The sequence below is a fragment of the Sinohyriopsis cumingii genome, chromosome 1 (assembly GCF_028554795.1).
Source record: "Sinohyriopsis cumingii isolate HCF-2022 chromosome 1, ASM2855479v2, whole genome shotgun sequence".
Lineage (NCBI taxonomy): Eukaryota > Metazoa > Mollusca > Bivalvia > Unionida > Unionidae > Sinohyriopsis > Sinohyriopsis cumingii.
Window position 1 is genome coordinate 139,639,137 of NC_142961.1, and position 18,673 is coordinate 139,657,809.

The 18,673-nt window shown below is 34.1% G+C and overlaps 1 protein-coding gene across 3 annotated transcripts in view; it reads left to right on the top strand.

The window, feature by feature from the left end:
- The first annotated feature begins 224 nt into the window (after positions 1 to 224).
- The window catches only part of LOC149808007 (uncharacterized), a 64,674-nt gene continuing 46,225 nt past the window's right edge, over positions 225 to 18,673 (top strand). For 2 of the 3 annotated variants that reach the window (XM_089972398.1, XM_089972406.1), the window contains exons 1-3: positions 226 to 512; positions 15,029 to 15,220; positions 17,598 to 17,676. In XM_089972398.1, coding sequence (XP_089828524.1) covers positions 342 to 512; positions 15,029 to 15,220; positions 17,598 to 17,676 — 442 coding nt within the window. In that variant the 5' untranslated portion in view covers positions 226 to 341. Of the gene's footprint in view, positions 513 to 15,028; positions 15,221 to 17,597; positions 17,677 to 18,673 lie in introns of all 3 variants that reach the window. The other variant, XM_089972415.1, reaches the window with a different exon arrangement.

Here is an 18,673-nt window from a genome sequence, read left to right on the forward strand (position 1 = left end):
ATCAGGAAATTTGTCAATCAAACATTACAATAAAATCTAAAATAAATGAAAAAAGTATCAATTTGCTGGTTCTTTCTCTTTACAATAGTGTTTGGTTGTCTGCTTTGATGATGATATTCATTTAGTTTTATATTTATTAAAAGACTAGAAACAGTCTAAAATTACAAACTTGGAGTACCTCTGTCTTTTCCCTAAACTTAACAAATAACAAAAAATGATGACGTTTTTAGCAATCAACGTCAGCATCATACATACGTGTATATCTCCATTTAGACTAGATTTAAATGTCCATATTTTGGGTGCTGTTTTCTTGATTAGGACAAAATAAACGGTGACACAGCATGGAGTTCACAGAGGTGGTGTCACCACATGTAGCCCTGCCAGTTTTAGGTGTCTTAATTTGTGCAATTCTAGTTTTTGTATTTGGTTTTAAGTCTCCAGCCCAACCTCCCAGTTTTGATTTTGAAGATGATACTATTGATAGTCGAAGAAGGAAAAGTAAAAAGTCAAAGGTGGGTGTTCGTTTTGAGGTAAGGAATGTGTATTCAAACAGATTTGCGTGAGTGTAATATTTTCAGGTCTACTTGCCAATATAACCGGTTCCAAATATGTGGAGGAGCGAAAGGCTCCTTTTATGTACATTGTATAGTCCTCGAGTTAACGACGAAAGGACGAAAATTAAATTATTATTATTATTATTATTTTTATTATTATTATTGTTATTATTATTATTATTATTATAAATTTACATATTTATTAATAATAAATATTGCAGCATTTAGCAAAATATTATTCGAAAAACATTGGGGCAGATTAGCCAAATATGTATATCCAAATCCACACCAGTAATCAAATTTTTCTTACTAAAACTCAGCAATGATACACCTACAGTACATTTTACAGAAAAGCCATGGTTGATCTTAATCCTGACAAAAACATGGTGGTTGTTGTGAATTGCCGATGTAATGGTTCATAGTGGACAGATTAAGTTTTATTGGCCTGTTTAGAAAGTTACAGAAATATAATTATGCAATAGTCGACAGCCAATACATCATGTGGAACTGAACTTTTGGCTCAGCTAACTGTACACAGTGCCATTTAATATTGCTCACTGAAACACATTCAGCTAGGTGTATTGTGAGAAATGAATGACAAATTTCTGAGCAATAAATGCTGAGACTATACTTTACAAAATATACAAAGTTTAATTAAAGTAATTTTAATGACAGAGTTGTTATAGGGTTTGACACCATTTTTAAGCTTAAGTACATGGCACTCATTATAACTGGGGAGGAAGAACCAGGGAAAACCCCAATAATAACAACCACTGACTCACAAGAAGCTACTGGCAAGCTTTTCCACATACCCACATTAGCTGAGCCAGAGACTTGAACCCACGGAGATTGGTGAGATGGCAGTGATCTGGAATGGTGAATGCTTTAGACCGCAGGGCCTCCTTAACGACAGAGAGAGTATTATCAGGTTCCATTGTTATTATCTCATGAATATTACCAAATGGACAGGTGAAAATCATGAAAAAGTATATTCACTTAAATATTTGTAGTGGGATAAAGGTGGTATGAATTATTTTCAGTTAATGTTGGTACAATTTATTTTGTACATAAGATTCATTTATTACACATTAGTATAAATATACTAAGCACTTCAACTTCTAGGCTAAACCAGCTCAGTTAGATGCACAAATCAATTATGGGAATTTTCCTATTCTTAAAATCAATTTATTTTAAAACAAAGATATGATAATAATTAGTATATATATAATGTACTACATGCTTCAAGTACTGGGCTAAACTGGCTCAGTTATGCACAAATCAATCTCTGAATTTTTTTATGTTGTTGTAATTTTATTTTTTTTGCAACCAAGAAACCAGGAAGGTTGACTGCCTGGAAACACATTTTATTTTTCTAATCACCCAAATGGCATTGAATCTTTGGGAACAATACGTAAAGCTTGAAGTCACATAAACAAATTTTGGACTAGTACAATTAAAAGCGATAACAAAAGAATGCAAAAAGGGTAGGGCCATTTATTGCTATATGCAGATGTGGGAAAATAAATTACTCTAGTACATACATCATATCTTACAATAAAATAGCCTCCAGATTTGTATGTTGGTTTGGTTTTAGCTTTAATTGGAATTTCTTCTTGTTCATACTTATCCCCCATCCCATTGTTTAACTTGTATGGTAATATGCATCAACTGAATATATCATATCGATCAATAATGCCTGGTAGATTGTCCAAAATGGATAAGGAACATGTTTGCCAATACTATAAAATCTCTAGTTGCCTGGTACAGGCATGGGGCATATTACAGTTGTAATCGGGGCACCGAGTGGCCGAGTGGTCTAAAGCGCTCTCCGTTACGGATCACTGCCATCTCACCTCTGCGTAGGTTCGAGTCTAGGATTCGGTTAATGTGGGTATGTGAGAAAGCTCGCCAGTAGCTTCTCATGGGTCGGTGGTTCTTCCCGGGGTTTTCCCGGGTTCTTCCTCCACCATTAATACTGGCCGCCATGCATAGCCTATCATGTGCTGAAATATGGTGTAAAACCCCACAACAACAACAACAACAGTTGTAATCATAATCAATTTTAGACAATTACAGTGTGAGCTGTAATCATAATCATAATAATTGATTTCAGAAGCTCCATAATCATAATCAGAACTGTCCTTCATTGGCAGTGTAATTGGTGTAATAACTTATTTTCAAATAAACAAGATTTATATTTTAAGTTAAAAATGCCTATACTCCCATTTAGACCATGATGTTAATCCCTACCGACTGTTGAGTGTGTAATTGGTATATCCAATAAAGTTCTCTATCTTTCCTAAAAATAGAGCTACTGGAGAGATTTAATAATTTCTTTTATCGCATATTTAACACAATCTGTGTTGTGGTAAGATAAATTAAAAGTTTAGACTACTGGTGAATCTTTACAATTATGGATATCCCTCAAGTGCTCTTTTATTCTCACTTGGAATTCCATTTTAGTCTCACCTACATATTGTTTACCACATTTCATGCAGGTGAGTAAATAGATGACATTGCATACGATACAGTGTCCTCTTAGTTTTGATTTATATTTGAGGTTAGTAGATGAACTTCTGAACCACTCCTGTGGCCTAGTGGTTAGAGCATCCGCCTTGGATGTGGGAGGTTGTGGGTTCGATCCCCTGCTGAGTCATACTAAAAACTTACAAAAATGGTGCTAACAGCTGCCTCGCTTGGCACTCAGCTTTAAGAGGTTAGTGTTAGGACTGGTCAGCCTGGTGCCAGGATAATGTGACTGGGTGGGACATCAATCATGCTACATGTCTGCAGCATGATGCTTCAGTGCTAGACATCACTATAAAACTGCCACACTGCAGACATCGTATCAGTATGACTGAAAAATTGTTAAAGCTATGTTAAAAATGCAAATCACACACACAGATGAACTTCTGAAGATTTTAGATTTATCCATTTTACTGCAGAAGCTGCAGTTAATGGTCTTGCAATCTAATACATTTTCAGTGAAATTTTTTTCAGTAAGGCCATGTGTTTGCTCTTATTAATTGGTTACTTAGTTTATAACCAGTCCTCTTTGCAAATATTGGTTGATCTTGAAAAATCTCTGGTAGACTCAATTTGACAATAGGCCAGAGATTTTTGTATCTTTGTCATGTGTGAAGATAGCTGGTATTGCACTGCACCATGCTGAAATTATTCTGAATCAGTTTTAGTAATCCTGAACGATCCAGCCAGCTTGCTTGTTGAAAAACCTCTGTTAGAATTTTAGTAGGATAGCCTCTTCTTTCATAAAACTAAATTAGATTGTAGGCATGTTTTTCAAAGTCACCAGTGACAGTGGGGTTTATAAACCTCACATTGGCATAACATAGTGATTATTTGAACAAACAAATCAGCCTGTATTATTATAAATTTATTCCTTCTGATGAGTTACAATAGTAATGAAACAAATCAGGGATATGGGATGACCAGCAAGTGAGAGCGTTCGCTTTCACATCCATACAATCATCTTCCCTAAGAGTTGTATTTTAAACTAAGACATAAAAAGATACCCCATGTGAGATAAGTGTCAAAAGTATATTGTTCTAGAAATGTCTGTGACTCAGCTTAAGTATAATGATACTCGCTCAGAGAAGAAGAAAAAAGTTGTTTACCAAAACTGTCACAGATTTTTGACAAGGTAGATCACTATATACAATGTTTCATTAACCACAGCATATAATGAAAAAAACAAAACAAACATATGATGCAAATTAAATACACATAACACATGAACAAAAAAAAATGATATCAAATACAAAATGATTGTAATCTTAATCTTATTCATCCCCCTGTAATCATGGATGGCAAATAAAGCATAATCATCAGTGCCAAACAACCTCTAATCATAATTGAGCACCTGTAATCAACCACATAATCATCAGTGCCAAACAACCTCTAATCATAATTGAGCACCTGTAATCAACCGCATAATCATCAGTGCCAAACAACCTCTAATCATAATTGAGCACATGTAATCAACCACATGCTTGCCTTGTTAGACCTTCATTAACTACTAACTGGAGGTTATAAGGTTTTGGCTTCAGAAGTTGTAAATCCCAACTACCAGTACTTGTATTTCCTGTTTGTCTTGAACTGTTCATATTAATTTTAAGGCTGCTGTGAAAATTGTCACTTTGTTTACTTTATTATTACAGTCATGCTTACTTGTTTGACTTTCAGTCTGTTACATCTCTGAAGCTTTAAGTTCATGCATGTTAATTATGACCAGATTTGACAATAAGTCATTAGAAAATTAGAAAAGCACATTAATAACAGGTTAATAGCCCAGTGATTCATGTAAATTCTTATCAAATACAAAATGACTTGCTAAGCAGCAATTTATCTAATTATTTCATATTACGAGCATAATCAAAATTTTATTTTAAAATTGTCAGATGAATTCCAAAATGAAGATTAATGAAGCACATTTAAAAATTGCAGTCTTTAATTGTCAATGCCTATTTCCATGTTGATAAAAACCTATGGGTAATTTCAGTTGAAATTTATGGTTCATGGCATCCCTTTCATGTTTTCATGTAAATTTCTAAGAAAGATGCATTTTTTGTATAAAAAAGAAAACCTAAGCCATAGTAGTGTTGTAAATTGGTTTAAATTTTATGATCAGTTATTGGTTACACCAACCAATCAATGATTGATTGATTGAAAAAGGCTGCTGCAAGACAGAAATGACCAAAGTAGCGCATCAATGTTAGCTAGGGTCTAACTGGAACTGTATATACTTGCATATAAGCCTGTTCGCGTATAAGCTGACACCACACACACACACACACCGAAACTGAACAGGTATAAACACTAAAAAGTGCATGACCCGTATATAGGCCAACCTATAACTCCAAGACATCTCAAGATGCACAGGGTAATTCTAAATGCATTGATTTAGACAGTTATATTTTTTTAAAAATTACATGTATACTTATCTCGGTTGGCATGCATGATTATTAAAAAGAAATGATATATACTTGTTTGAAAAGTAATTTATTTAATTGTCTGTTTTATTTTTGTTTCTGCCTAATTTAGATTTGTGTATAATTGGATGACAAGAATTCAGCATTCACAAGTTACTGGAACACTACCTGTCCTTTTTGACTAGATGATTGTTTGTTTATGCATTATTGCATTGGACATTCTATATCATTGTACCGGTGATAACGTTTTTACATTGTTTTGATATTGTAAATACCTAACTCAATAAAAACAAATCCCAGTATGACTAGCCAGCGAACAAACAATAATACCCGAAAAGCTGATTTGTAGTTTGATGTAAGCAACCTTATACCATACCTGTCAACTTTCACGCTGGGAGGGAAAAAAACTCTCGATTTTTGGGGTCGCTCCATGCCTACCTCCCGATTTCATAATATCTTCCGATTTTTGCAGAGAACTCCCAAATATTACATTGTCTTCGATTTTCATTTCTCCTGACCAAGAAAAGTCCTACATGTTCTGTTGCATCACCTGTGAATTATTGTTGTGATGAAATAATTACTTTACTATAAAGAATTCGCTTCTTCACTAAATAGAATGTTTAAATATTATTCATGTAAATTAATGATTTATTTATCTCTACAATAATACAAAAATAAAAAATAAACCAGAACAAAAAAGTAAACCACAACAATAAAATCATCCACAATTAATTTCAATCTCAAGAATGATCACTATGAATGCTGTAACTCCATATGCTATAGCACTATTCCCACAAAAGAAATTTACAAGAGTGAACACCTGGCATTTTTATACAGTGTATACCAATGATAATTACCATCGTTAAATTAAAAGAAGGAATGAAAATACATATCATGCAGCAATTGTGTCCTCAAAATACTAATTCTGAATACATGTTATATAATAAACAATACTAAATGCTTTACGAGTTGACAATAAGGGAATAAGGTCGGATATACAAAGAGGGAAAAATAGTTGCCACATGTACGGTAGCATGAGGCTGGCTATTTGGATACCTTTAGTTTAACAAAATTGGGAATCCTTTATTTGCCAATCAATTGCTGGTGCTTGCATAACACACAGTAGTGTAGAACATGGTTTCTTTGAAATACGGTGGAGGGCCAATCGTTTTCACGAAATAGTTGCATTGATAAGGATTAACTTTTAATTAATTGTGCTGGCTTTCTTGCTTGTTTAAGACTAATATTTAGCTATTGTGCAGTTTGACCACAGCTGACCAGAATATGAAAATAGGGCATGTCACAGGGAGAAACAGTGAGTCTTTTTGCAAATTTCACGCATATTGGACCAGGAAGATCGATAAATATTTAGTGAAAACAATGCTTTAAAAATGCCATGAAAACCTCCTGATTTTAGGTCCCAATCTCTATTTTTTTTATCCAGTCTCCCTACTTGGCTTTTGAAAAGTTCATAGGTATGACCCCGTTTTACAAAACTATGGTTATCGTGCTAATATTAAGGAATAAAAGGCAACTACACATCAATGTACTTGTATAGTTACTAATCAAAATTTCCTCTTATCACAAGCCAATTTCAGGGTTCTAATGATTAACTGGCCTGTACTTCTGTCGCAAAATGAACAAAATTCGCCGACTATCAACATTGGATCTTAGTTAATTATGATGGTTATGTGCCTTGTACAATTAAACATGCATACCTTTTTAAAAATATTACCTCAATTTGTAGGATCGCTTGTATCATTGAAAATGAGTAACTTGTGAGCATGTGATTCAACGTAAATGAAACAGCTATTAAGGACTAGCTGAAATGATATCTGGAAGAATGCAGTTTGGTCGAAACAATGAATAAACTATTAAAGCAAAATCTGCATCTAATATGATTGTGAATAAGTAAGGATTTAAGTGACGCTATGCACATTTTGTACTGAGTAAGTACTGTACATTATAATTCAGCATGGTCTCCCAGGTAATCTCAAATGGCCTGCGAATTATGAAGTCTGTATTTACCTTTATTTAACTTCATGTTGGAGAAATCAGAAAATATGCACATGCAAAATAAAAACAAAATCAGTCATAGTATTGTATAACAGTTTAATAATTGTCAGGTCACCGAAAATTACTCTTTTTTACATGCCTATGTCTTAGGACACAGACAAAAATATTGTTTCATGTCCCAAGATTTACAGCCATGACAGTAGTCAACAAAATGACCTAAAAACAGTCAAGTTTAGACATTGGCCCGCGGATAAGCTGCCCGCCCCATACTTATAGGTCTTAATTTTTTCTAAATTATTCGGCGTATATGCGAGTGTATACTGTATATATTCAAAGTTTTATTTAGGATTATTTGTTATATATCTTTAAATAAAAAGAAATCATCAAAATTGTGTTAATTTTTATATAATAACAGGTTAATAAAAACAAATTATCTGAATTGTGTTTTTTGTGTGCTTTGATAACAAGAACTTAAGAACAGGTGAAGTGGTAAAATCATTTGTCATGTAAATTATGTAATGACTAGATACTTGACTAGAACTGCTTAATCATGATGAACTTAATTAACATTAACAGGAGTCTTTTATAACTAGATATTCTAGAATTTTCAACTTTGAACTGAAGTCTTCAGCATGTTGGCTAAGGTAACACTTGTAGATCAACTGAATCATTCAATTACCATTTTGAGCAAGACTGTACTACTTCATATTCTTAGGAGAGACAATATCTCATCCACATTTTCTGGTTTGAGCTGAGATTGCTTTTTATTTATAAGATTGCTTCCTAGGCTGGAAATCCTCTTGTTAGATGCTGGCCAATCAGTGAATTTTTGACAACTTTTGAAAGCCTTGGATAGTAAATAAAACATGTCAGAACCTCCCCTTGGCTCTTATTTTTATGTCTGTTGTGACATTTTTGACATTTTTATAAAATTGTACATAAATGCGGTTTGATTGACCCTTCATGCCTTTAATTCAAAACATTGTTTACAGGTATTTGTTTTTTTAAATAAATAATATGGCAAGACTTGCCAAGGAAAGACCGTAAAATCAAAACAAAAACGCTTTTGTTGAGATTGTGTTTAGGTCATTTATTAATCCTTGAATGTGTATTCTTTATTTGCCATACAATCTCCATTTTTCTGAAATCCAAAGTTGGCCCACACTTTTGATCATTTCTTTTTTCCAGGAAAGTCAGAAAATTTACTTTAACTTTTGCTTGCCATTTTTAGAGTGGGTTGCTTTAATAACGGCTAAATTATATTTTAAAAATGTATAACCAAAAAAAACCATTCTTCATATTGTCACTAATTTAGCATAGTCAGTACTATCATTGTGTTATTAAATTAACATAGTTTGGGGTTTTTTCCAACTCATTAGTAATTTTAGTTAATAAATTTATCAGGGCCATTAGGAAACTTGATCATAACAAGGTGTACTCAATCAATCAAACTGGTTGAACAAGTGATGCTCGAATAACTTAATTGGAACAGCCCTACCCTGTAGCGTAATACAGCTTCCGTAAACATGTCGTAGGTTTGTGCTGCTGGGATACATGTGTATATTATATGTGCTACATTGAATGAATTAGGGATATAATACAAATTTTACATGGTTCGTTTTATATATTGCTAGAAATCATTTTTACCTTCAAATATCACAACTTAACATTGCTTTTCTCAGTCCACATTTTAAGCAGAACATTTCTTTTTACAAACAACAAAAACATTTTCATTTGGAGGTTAATGTTTCTTTTGAAATGTCGGTGCTAAAATATAACATTGAAGCTCAACACCAACCTGTCTGGCCATTGTTAACACGTGTATCGGCTGAACTTCAAAGTAAAAATATTTCTTCGGCTGGTGCTTGAAGATAGATTCATAGAAAAAGTAACATGAAAAGCTGCCGATAGAAAGCAGCCTTGAATAATATGTAGATGAATTTTGTGCATTTAAAAATTATTACTAATATCTTCCTAGTTTTAATGTGTTTGATTTTGTGTCAGCAAGAAGTATTTTCAATCAACGGTGTTAATTTGAAACATGAAATTGTGAAACTACAAGTTGCTGGGAACTGCCATAATTTAAGTAAATTCAAGGTTCCACTCTATTTGCGTATTACTTTTTAAGTGGGGATGTGTTCTAGGCTGGGAGACAAAACTAGACAGAGAAATGGGATATTTTAGTTCAGTTATTATTTGAAAGGATTTATTTATTTAAATTATTGGAATTACAGAGTGCTCTGTGACTTCTGGTCCAGGACTAAAACATATATATTTTGGGATTATTGTGAAGTCATTTGGAGATAATTTGGATTATATCATTATGATAAATCTAGACTGTTCACACAGCAACACTATTCCATGCTCTTGGTTCATCAGCACATTCAAGATTTATATTCATTTGGAATGATACTGGAATTCATTCATAATACTCTATACTTTTGGACTTGTAACTTGCCAGGATTTAAATCACAATACTGTAAGTTCTTTTTCAAATTTTCACTTTGTATTCTAGGGAGATACATTATTTCTTGAATTTTCCAAAACCTGTTTTCGCTCTTTGCTGTTTAAGGTCATAGAGCCAGAACAGTATATGTTGACAGAAGCCCTAGGTCCCAGCTTGAAGACATCTGGATTTTTTTTTTTATCAGTTAGGTTAACAAGCTGACAGTAACAAACAGGCATTACAGCTGAGGTGACTTAAATATCATGCACATTTCATCAAAGCATGCTGGCTACAATCATCAGTAAAAAAAAATAATGCACTCTTCATCAAAGGAACATCAGAAAAAGCAATGGAATCTGATCTATTGTTGCACAGTTGTAATTACATACACAACTGAATCAGCCTATTCTGTGTATTGAGTAATTCTGTGCAACTATACATCATTTCTTTAAATATTAGATCATGTTGTTTTTGGTCGAAATTCCAATTTGTATCAAGAAATGATGATTGTCCTTTAATTAATGAAAGTGATATTCTTAAAGTGTAAAAATGATATCCACATTTCTATTCTAAATGCATATGTAAATGCGATTTCTTAATGTCAACATGAAGACCCACTCATGACCTTCTTGAACTTGTTACCCAGGAAAATCTATGTAATATTTCTCTTTTATAATCTTACAAATAAATGCATTATATAAAAGATTTAAATCTTTGCCTTGGAACAATACTGCACTTTAATCAAAGCTTCTAATTTTGCAGGAAGTTGTCCCACATGTACTTTATAGTCTGCTATCCAACATATCAACTTCCCATTTCTCAAGAAATTGCAGGGTTTATAGTCCTATCCAAATTCTCTAGTAAATTTTTTCCATAAAGGAGATGTTGTAAACACATTACATCCTATTCATTGTTGTTTCTCTTCAAAATAATAGCTTATTTTTTATCAAACATTGAACTTTAACTAATTTGTTTACTATATAGGTTTGGTTTGCTTAACATCTCTTACCATTTAGAGGCATATTTAGTTGAATTTTTTAAAAACAGCTATAAACCGACCTAGTTCCTTAGCTGAAATGCTGACAAGAGTCCAGAGTAATTTATTTTCATAGCCCAATACATTAATATTACATCTTTTCAAAGCCGTGTGCGGAATGGGCCAACATATCGCGAGTAATGAAAACACAGGGTTAGTATCTGTCCATCCAAAACTAGTGTTATTTTGAACAAAATGTTCTGGTGACAATTGCCGCTTTTCAAATGGTAAGCATTGCAGTATTTTATTTTTGACATTGGACCGAATTTGACATGCATTTTGTGCGAATATTAGTGATGGAAACCTTAGATGCGCAGAAGAGCCTGGCATGATTTTTATGTATTGATATCTTAATCCTAGTTAGGTATTATTATTTGGTATGCATTTTCAGGATGTTTTTAATTGTTTTACTACTTTGTCTTGTGCCTTATTAATACTTTTTAAACAAAATGTCATTAAATGTTTTGCAATCATTTGTCATCAACATTTTTACTGCCATTTCAAGAGAATTCATAATCTGTTGGCAGGTTTTTCATTTCCCTATGAATGGCCTCTTTCCTCTTGGTAGCCTCAGTAATATGCTTATGTCTGTAGACTCAGTCAGACCAAAATCTAGAGCAGCTTAATTAGCATGTAATTAACATTTATACAGCTATGTGCTACTTGCAACAGTGAATACCATAGTGAATTGTTTAGTCACATGTTTTGGTTAGCAATGAAATATATATCAAATAAAGGCTAATATTGTTATGCATTTTGTTGATTTCTAAGATGGGTTTAATGTGATATTTCAGCATATGATAGGTGAGCATCTTAGAAAACCAATGGCCCATTCTAATGTGGGAATTGTACTCAGATTCTTGGATTTTTCCTGTACATGTACTTATAGTATCATGGATGTTATTACGTCTAGGTAACAGGGATTTTCTGCAGATTCTGGACTGGGCTGCACAGGCTTTATAAAGTACAAAATTTATATGATACTTGCTTTAGTCCAGAATTTTGCCAAATCCATTGATGAATACATTTGTTGAATTTCCAACTTGTGCTAGGTTGAGATACCATCTGTAATAACTGCAAAACATCTTTGAGTTGCCAAATTCAAGCCATGGATAATTATCCAACCAGTGTGGCTGAAAATCTCTTTGTCTCTTTGTTGTGTCATATTTGATATTTTTTGCTGCCAGAGTCTTGCTAATACCTCACACTCATCCAGTCTTAGATTTCATGTCAGGCGGACAAGGCAGCTGCCTGGTATGGCAACACTCAGGGGGTGGCAGATTTTAAAGTATGAAAACTGAGCACAGACTGGTTTTAAAATCTGAAGGCTTCCAAAAGTATATGATTTTAAAGTATGAAAACTGAGTACTGACTGGTTTTAAAATCTGAAGGCTTCCAAAAGTATATGATTTTAAAGGCATAAAGATCATTAAAGTCCTTGGTTTCAAGGCTTTCTTTTGGTCAAGTGGTGATGGTGGAGGTTGCCAACTCGGACTATATAGGGGCAGTAAAATTGTAAATCTTTCAATGGACTTGGTGGCAGCTTTACATTTTATCCCTCAACTTTCATGTGAATTTTCCTTCTCTGAATCTTTCTTATGAATTCTGTTGCAAAACTGATTTACCCTTCTAATAGAAAAGATGATCTCATCTGACAACTGCTTCTGTTTTAGTGTTGATATCATGCATTTTGTCATTTAAATGAAAACACAAATAACTCTTTGATCTGTGTAAATGTTTTGCTTGAAATGCAACATGTAACATTGAAGTTGATCATCCTTGTAATTAGTTTAAAGAGATTAAGAGGCATTGCTGTAACTTGTCTGTTAAGACCTTTCAGTAATTTCATTGCATTTACTCGTCAGTGGATTAAATTCATAGGTGAGTATCTGGGTCAAAGTCATTTAAAACACTGCTAACTAATCATACCAGATTTGTTTTATTTGTAGTATTGGATTGGTTGATAATTTGATCGCATAGCCCATTATGCATTCAAGCAGTAATATAACTCTTGCAAATGTTAGTTGTCAGTGCACTTACTCTTATGGAGGGTATGAATGGTCAGTATGCCTGGAGGGCATGAATGATCAGTATGCCTGGAGAGTCATGAATGGTAGGTATGCCTGGATGGTATGAATGGTCAGTATGCCTGGAAGGTATGAATGGTCAGTATGCCTGGAGGGTATGAATGATCAGTATCCCTGGAGGGTCATGAATGGTAGGTATGCCTGGATGGTATGAATGGTCAGTATGCCTGGAAGGTATGAATGGTCAGTATGCCTGGAGGGGCATGAATGGTCAGTATGCCAGGATGATATGAATGGTCAGTATGCCTGGAGGGCATGAATGGTCAGTATGCACTGAGGGCATGAATGGTCAGTATGCCTGAAGGGCATGATTGGTCAGATGAAAATACTATGACATTATGAACACGTGCATCATGCTTGCATTTTAGTAGTTGTTGTTGCCTTTATTGGTATATGGGACATTTGTTACAGCTGGATATTTTCAGGTGGTCTCTTATTTGTGAAATAGCTGTTTTTATTCTACATGAAAATCATCAAGCTTAGGGCCTTTTTTTGAAGTAAAACTCTCCATTGGTATAATGCTTTTTGTGATAATTTGATTCCAGTTATAATGCGGTACCACCGTGAACCTCGTGACTCAAAGTTAATCATTTTACTTGAATTGGGCTGTAAAAGGGATTTTCAAACCCAGATCTAGGGACATTGGAATTGGAAAGTTTTATATGCAAAAGGGTCAGATTGGTAAGTTTTGATTTTTAAATATTTTTACACTATGTTAATTCACAAAAAAAAAATCAGTAGGCTTGTTTACATTGGCTCTTAGAACCCTTGCTAAATTCATAGTTTTTCTAGTCAAATTGCATCAGATTTTCTGATTGAGAATGTTTTCAAACTCAATTTTAGAAAAATGGACCATTTTTGCCACTTGGAATGGGGCTAACTTTTGGCCTCCAAAACTGACCCAGAACAATTCAAATTCATGTGTAATGATGTGAATACAATAGGACCTTTTCTCCTATTCATAGATTTAAGCAGGAACAAAAATGTAATTTTTCAGGTTAAAACTTTGAAAATTAATCAATGATTTATGATTTGGATTTTTAACATATCTTTAACAATTTCTTAGTCATATCGCTATGATGTTTGCCGTGTGGCAGTTTATAGTGATATCTAGCACTGGGGCATCATTTCGCAGACATGTAGCATGATGTCCCACCCAGTCACATTATCCTGAAACCAGGCCGACCAGTCCTAACACTAACCTCTTAATGCTGAGTGCCAAGCGAGGCAGCTGTTAGTATCATTTTTGTAAGTCTTTTGTATGACTCATCCAGGGATCGAACCCACGACCTACTGCATGCAAGGCGGATGCTTTAACCACTAGGCCACCGGAGCCGTGAAAATTAATATAAATGAATATAAATGAATTCATGGCAATGCAGTTTTTGTTCTGTTTAGAAAAGTATATGGTAGGTTGACCTGTTATACGTTGGTCAAGTGCTATATAAAATGGTAACTCTATGTCAGCCTCTAGCATGTAACTAGATCTGTGATCACATAATATGCCAGCGGATCTGGGTCTATGCAGTTTGTTATCAGTAGAACAAATAACATAGACCCTGATCTGCCAGTACATTATGTGATCAATGAAGTTCATAGTCTGTGGTGTTTGCAGTTGGACTGAACTAAAAAGTGAGTATACACCTGTATGGCATCTGAGAATACAGAGTCAGTAATCAGAAATATTCATGGGGAGAACTTTATATGTTTGGGATTCAATAAACCATTTTTGTAAAAATCTGGTTTCATTGGATCAGAGTTTTTCTTAACTTCTAATTAGCAGCTTTTGGCAGGTCTAATTTTGTAAATATGTTAACCCCAAAATAAACCAGGTCTAAAAGAATGTTCCATTATATTCGTTTATTTTAGTGTCTGTAAAATGATTATAGTGGAGATCTATTAGTCTGATTGGATAGCATGTTCTGATGTTTATATTCCAGACCAAAAATCAAAGCAATGGCCACGCAGTGACTCCAACGGAAACCCAAGATTCTGGAGTAAACAAGCAGCAGTCATCACCTAAACAGAGTGTAAAGCAAGTTGTTAAGCAACAGCAGCAGCAACAACAGGAACAATCTCCCACTGTTAAGACCACTAAACAGAAAGAAGACAAGGTAGAGTCAGTGAAAAAGGTAACAATTTTACTGTAAATGACACATTTTCAACCGATTTAAATCATAAAAATTTCTTGATTTGCTCCTTGACTGTGCACATGATGAACACTAATTAGGTAAACTAAATTTTTGGTGAATTTAGTTTTTATGCTGAATTTGTGAATACTTCATGTTCACAAAAATCTTTTAATGTGTATTAGATTGGCAGTACTCCAGCCACATTTTGTTTTACTTGCTTAATATATACATGTAGCATTTCCTGTTATTTCAAGAAAATGTAATCTTCTGATTGAGAAATAATGGCCTACTTCTAGAACCTGTCTTCTAAATCATATTTTCCATTTGGAATTACTGAAAATTACTGGCATGATAACAGAAGATAAATATCCAAGTGTAAAAGTCTCCCATAGTGATTTCTGCCTAGCCATTTTGATTTGACTGATTTATAGCTATTATTTAACTTGTTCCATACCGTTTATATTGGAACTAATATAGTAATTGAAAACTGTAATTATGATGAGAGCCATATATTGACATTTGCATAGCAGCATGTGTCATGGAATTTATTCTTTCTATGATCTTGAAATTTACCATTATTATTATAATAGCATTTGCTCTCAGAACTTTTGAATATATTCTTCTTTCTTGTCAGCAATAGCTGCCGTTGGATAGAAGTTTCTAAAATCAAACGATTATGCAGAATTCAGTAAATGTAATCTGTCAGCATATGTGAACAATTCTTCAAAATTATTCTTGCTGTGTATTCCAGGATTAGCATGGTATTATCATGTTATTTTGTATGTATTACAATATTGGGTTGATGATATGGCATTGTATTATCATGTTATTTTGTATAAGCATTGTTATTTACATTACTAATTAAATATGCATAGAGCTTTGGCCAGGTTATTCCAGACTGAGAACAAGATTCAAAAGATGAGGTCAATTAAGTGAGGCTACTAATAGGGAAATGAGCAAATTTAAACACTGAACTGTTTCCTAATACATGTACCTATTTTTAAACACATTATTAATTGTAAGTGTTTGAATTTACTTTATTACTCTCTAAACAGTTCCCTTGGCTAATGTTCATTATTATGTCCAGAGAAGAGAGGGCATCATTTCCTGTTGTTCTCCATCCACTTTAGATTGTAAAACTGGTAATTGATATGGTTCAGTGGTAGAGAAGAAATCGGTACTGGCATTATTCATTATGCAAAGTCAGGATCTGGATTTAAACAGTTAACTGGCTTGAATTGCTGTCAGAAACCAAAGACCAATTGATCGTTTATGATGAAAGAGAGACATTGAATCAACAGCATGTTAAGAATAAAGATAGATTTTGTATTGAAATTTCATTTTGCTTTAAGCTGAAATGCAAAACTAAAAACTTTAAATATTAATTAAACAGGAGAGTTGTTAATATAGGTTACATTCCTTTGTAGGATGAATTCACTCGCGTGTCTCCCCAAAAATACTGGTAAATCAGATATCATTGGACTTGCTTATAAAAATGAATCCAGCTGCAAACTGCACAGTTCCAGATTCTGTGATTGCATAATGCAGTGGCAAATCTGGGACTTTGCAGTTTGTTAGGAGTAATCAGTAGAACAAACAACATTGACCCTGATCTGCCGGCACATTATACAGCGGATAAGGATCTTTGTTGTTTGCATTTTGAGTCGACTTATAAGCGAGTATCGATGGGAGAACTCAAACTGTCTGTGGTTATTCTGCTAATTGTTATACACCTAATGAAAATGGTGCCCATCTGACAACCAATATTGACTTTGTGATGCCATCTTGAAAATCTTATTGCTACTTTTCTTGGATAAATGGTCCTGTTGTTACAGGGTTTTCACCAAAAGACTTCTTATGATGTCTAGTTCTTTGTAAATAAAAAAGAATGATAATTTAACATTCAGTATAACTACCTTAGCAGCCATCTTGAAACTCTTGTTGCTGCTACTAAATGGAACGTCATGTTGAAATCAGGTTTTCACCAGAGCTAGTTGGGCCTAAATGAATGTTGATCTGACATCTAGCATGGTCAGTGTGGTGACCATCTGGAAAATGTTGTTATTGCTGCTTCTTTTGAATGGATGGTGATATCAACATGGGATTTTGACCAAAAGACTAAGTGAAAACAATGACAATCTGACATCCATTATCGCTAGGCTATCTTGAAAATCTTATCACTCAAGGAGATAAAAGATAGTTTCAGCACTCAGATAAAATAAAGAAGCAGTCCTATTTTGGATTTCTGGCAGTTCTTTTTGCCAGTAGAGCAACAGACCCTTTGAGGGACTCTTGTTTATGTTTAGAATTGTATGATACTGCAATGATATATCATGTAATTCAGAGGAATATGATAATGTAGATTCTTTCTCTTCAGAATAAAAAACAATCACCTCCACCAAAAGTGTCAGTAGAGACTAAGGCAAGGAAGTCTGTAGCAAAGGAAGATAATAACGGTAACTGTGAAATTTTTATAATTAACACTTTTAGCTCATTTGGCCATTAGGCCGAGTGAGCATATAGTATGGCTCTGTGTCCCTAATGATGTGTAATGCATTACAAGTTGTGTGTCAAGAATTATGCACCCTAATGTGTAATGCATCACAAGTTGTGTGTCAAGAATCATGCACCCTAATGTGTAATGCATCACAAGTTGTGTGTCAAGAATTATGCACTCTAATGTGTAATGCATCACAAGTTGTGTGTCAAGAATCATGCATCCTAATGTATAATGCATAACAAGTTGTGTCAAGAATTATGCACCCTAATGTGTAATGCATAACAAGTTGTGTGTCAAGAATTATGCACCCTAATGTGTAATGCATCACAAGTTGTGTGTCAAGAATCATGCACCCTAATGTGTAATTCATAACAAGTTGTGTGTCAAGAATCATGCACCCTAATGTGTAATGCATCACAAGTTGTGCATCAAGAATTATGCATCCGTTCATCAACAGTTGTTCATTTTCACTCTGGAGTCCATATTTCTGATCTGTTTCAGTGAAACTTGGAACATGATTTTATATTCTCAAATGATCTAACAATGAGGGGATTTTGCATCTCCAGGGATCGTCCTGGGCTTCGCCAATGTCGCAAATTGCGATTTTTTTTCCTTATTGGCGACAAAAATATCCCATCTGGCGATTTTTTTTTGCGACATACTCTTGGGTTATTTAATTTGTACATAAAGTCATGGATTTGGACTGGATAAATTAAAAGGGAGAACGAAAGGAAGCCACAAACTTGACTAAGCAATGCATTGGAATCAATCTGTTACACAAACGATCCTTTGTTCGTATTGACAACTCCATTTTTGCAGTGCATTGTTACGTTATAATCTGCTTATGCTGACATCTGGGCTGAGTACTGTATGCAGCGATACAGTCAATCATGCTACCGCACTATACCTACAACTGACCGACTTCTCAATTGATTGTATGGCTAATTCTTCTG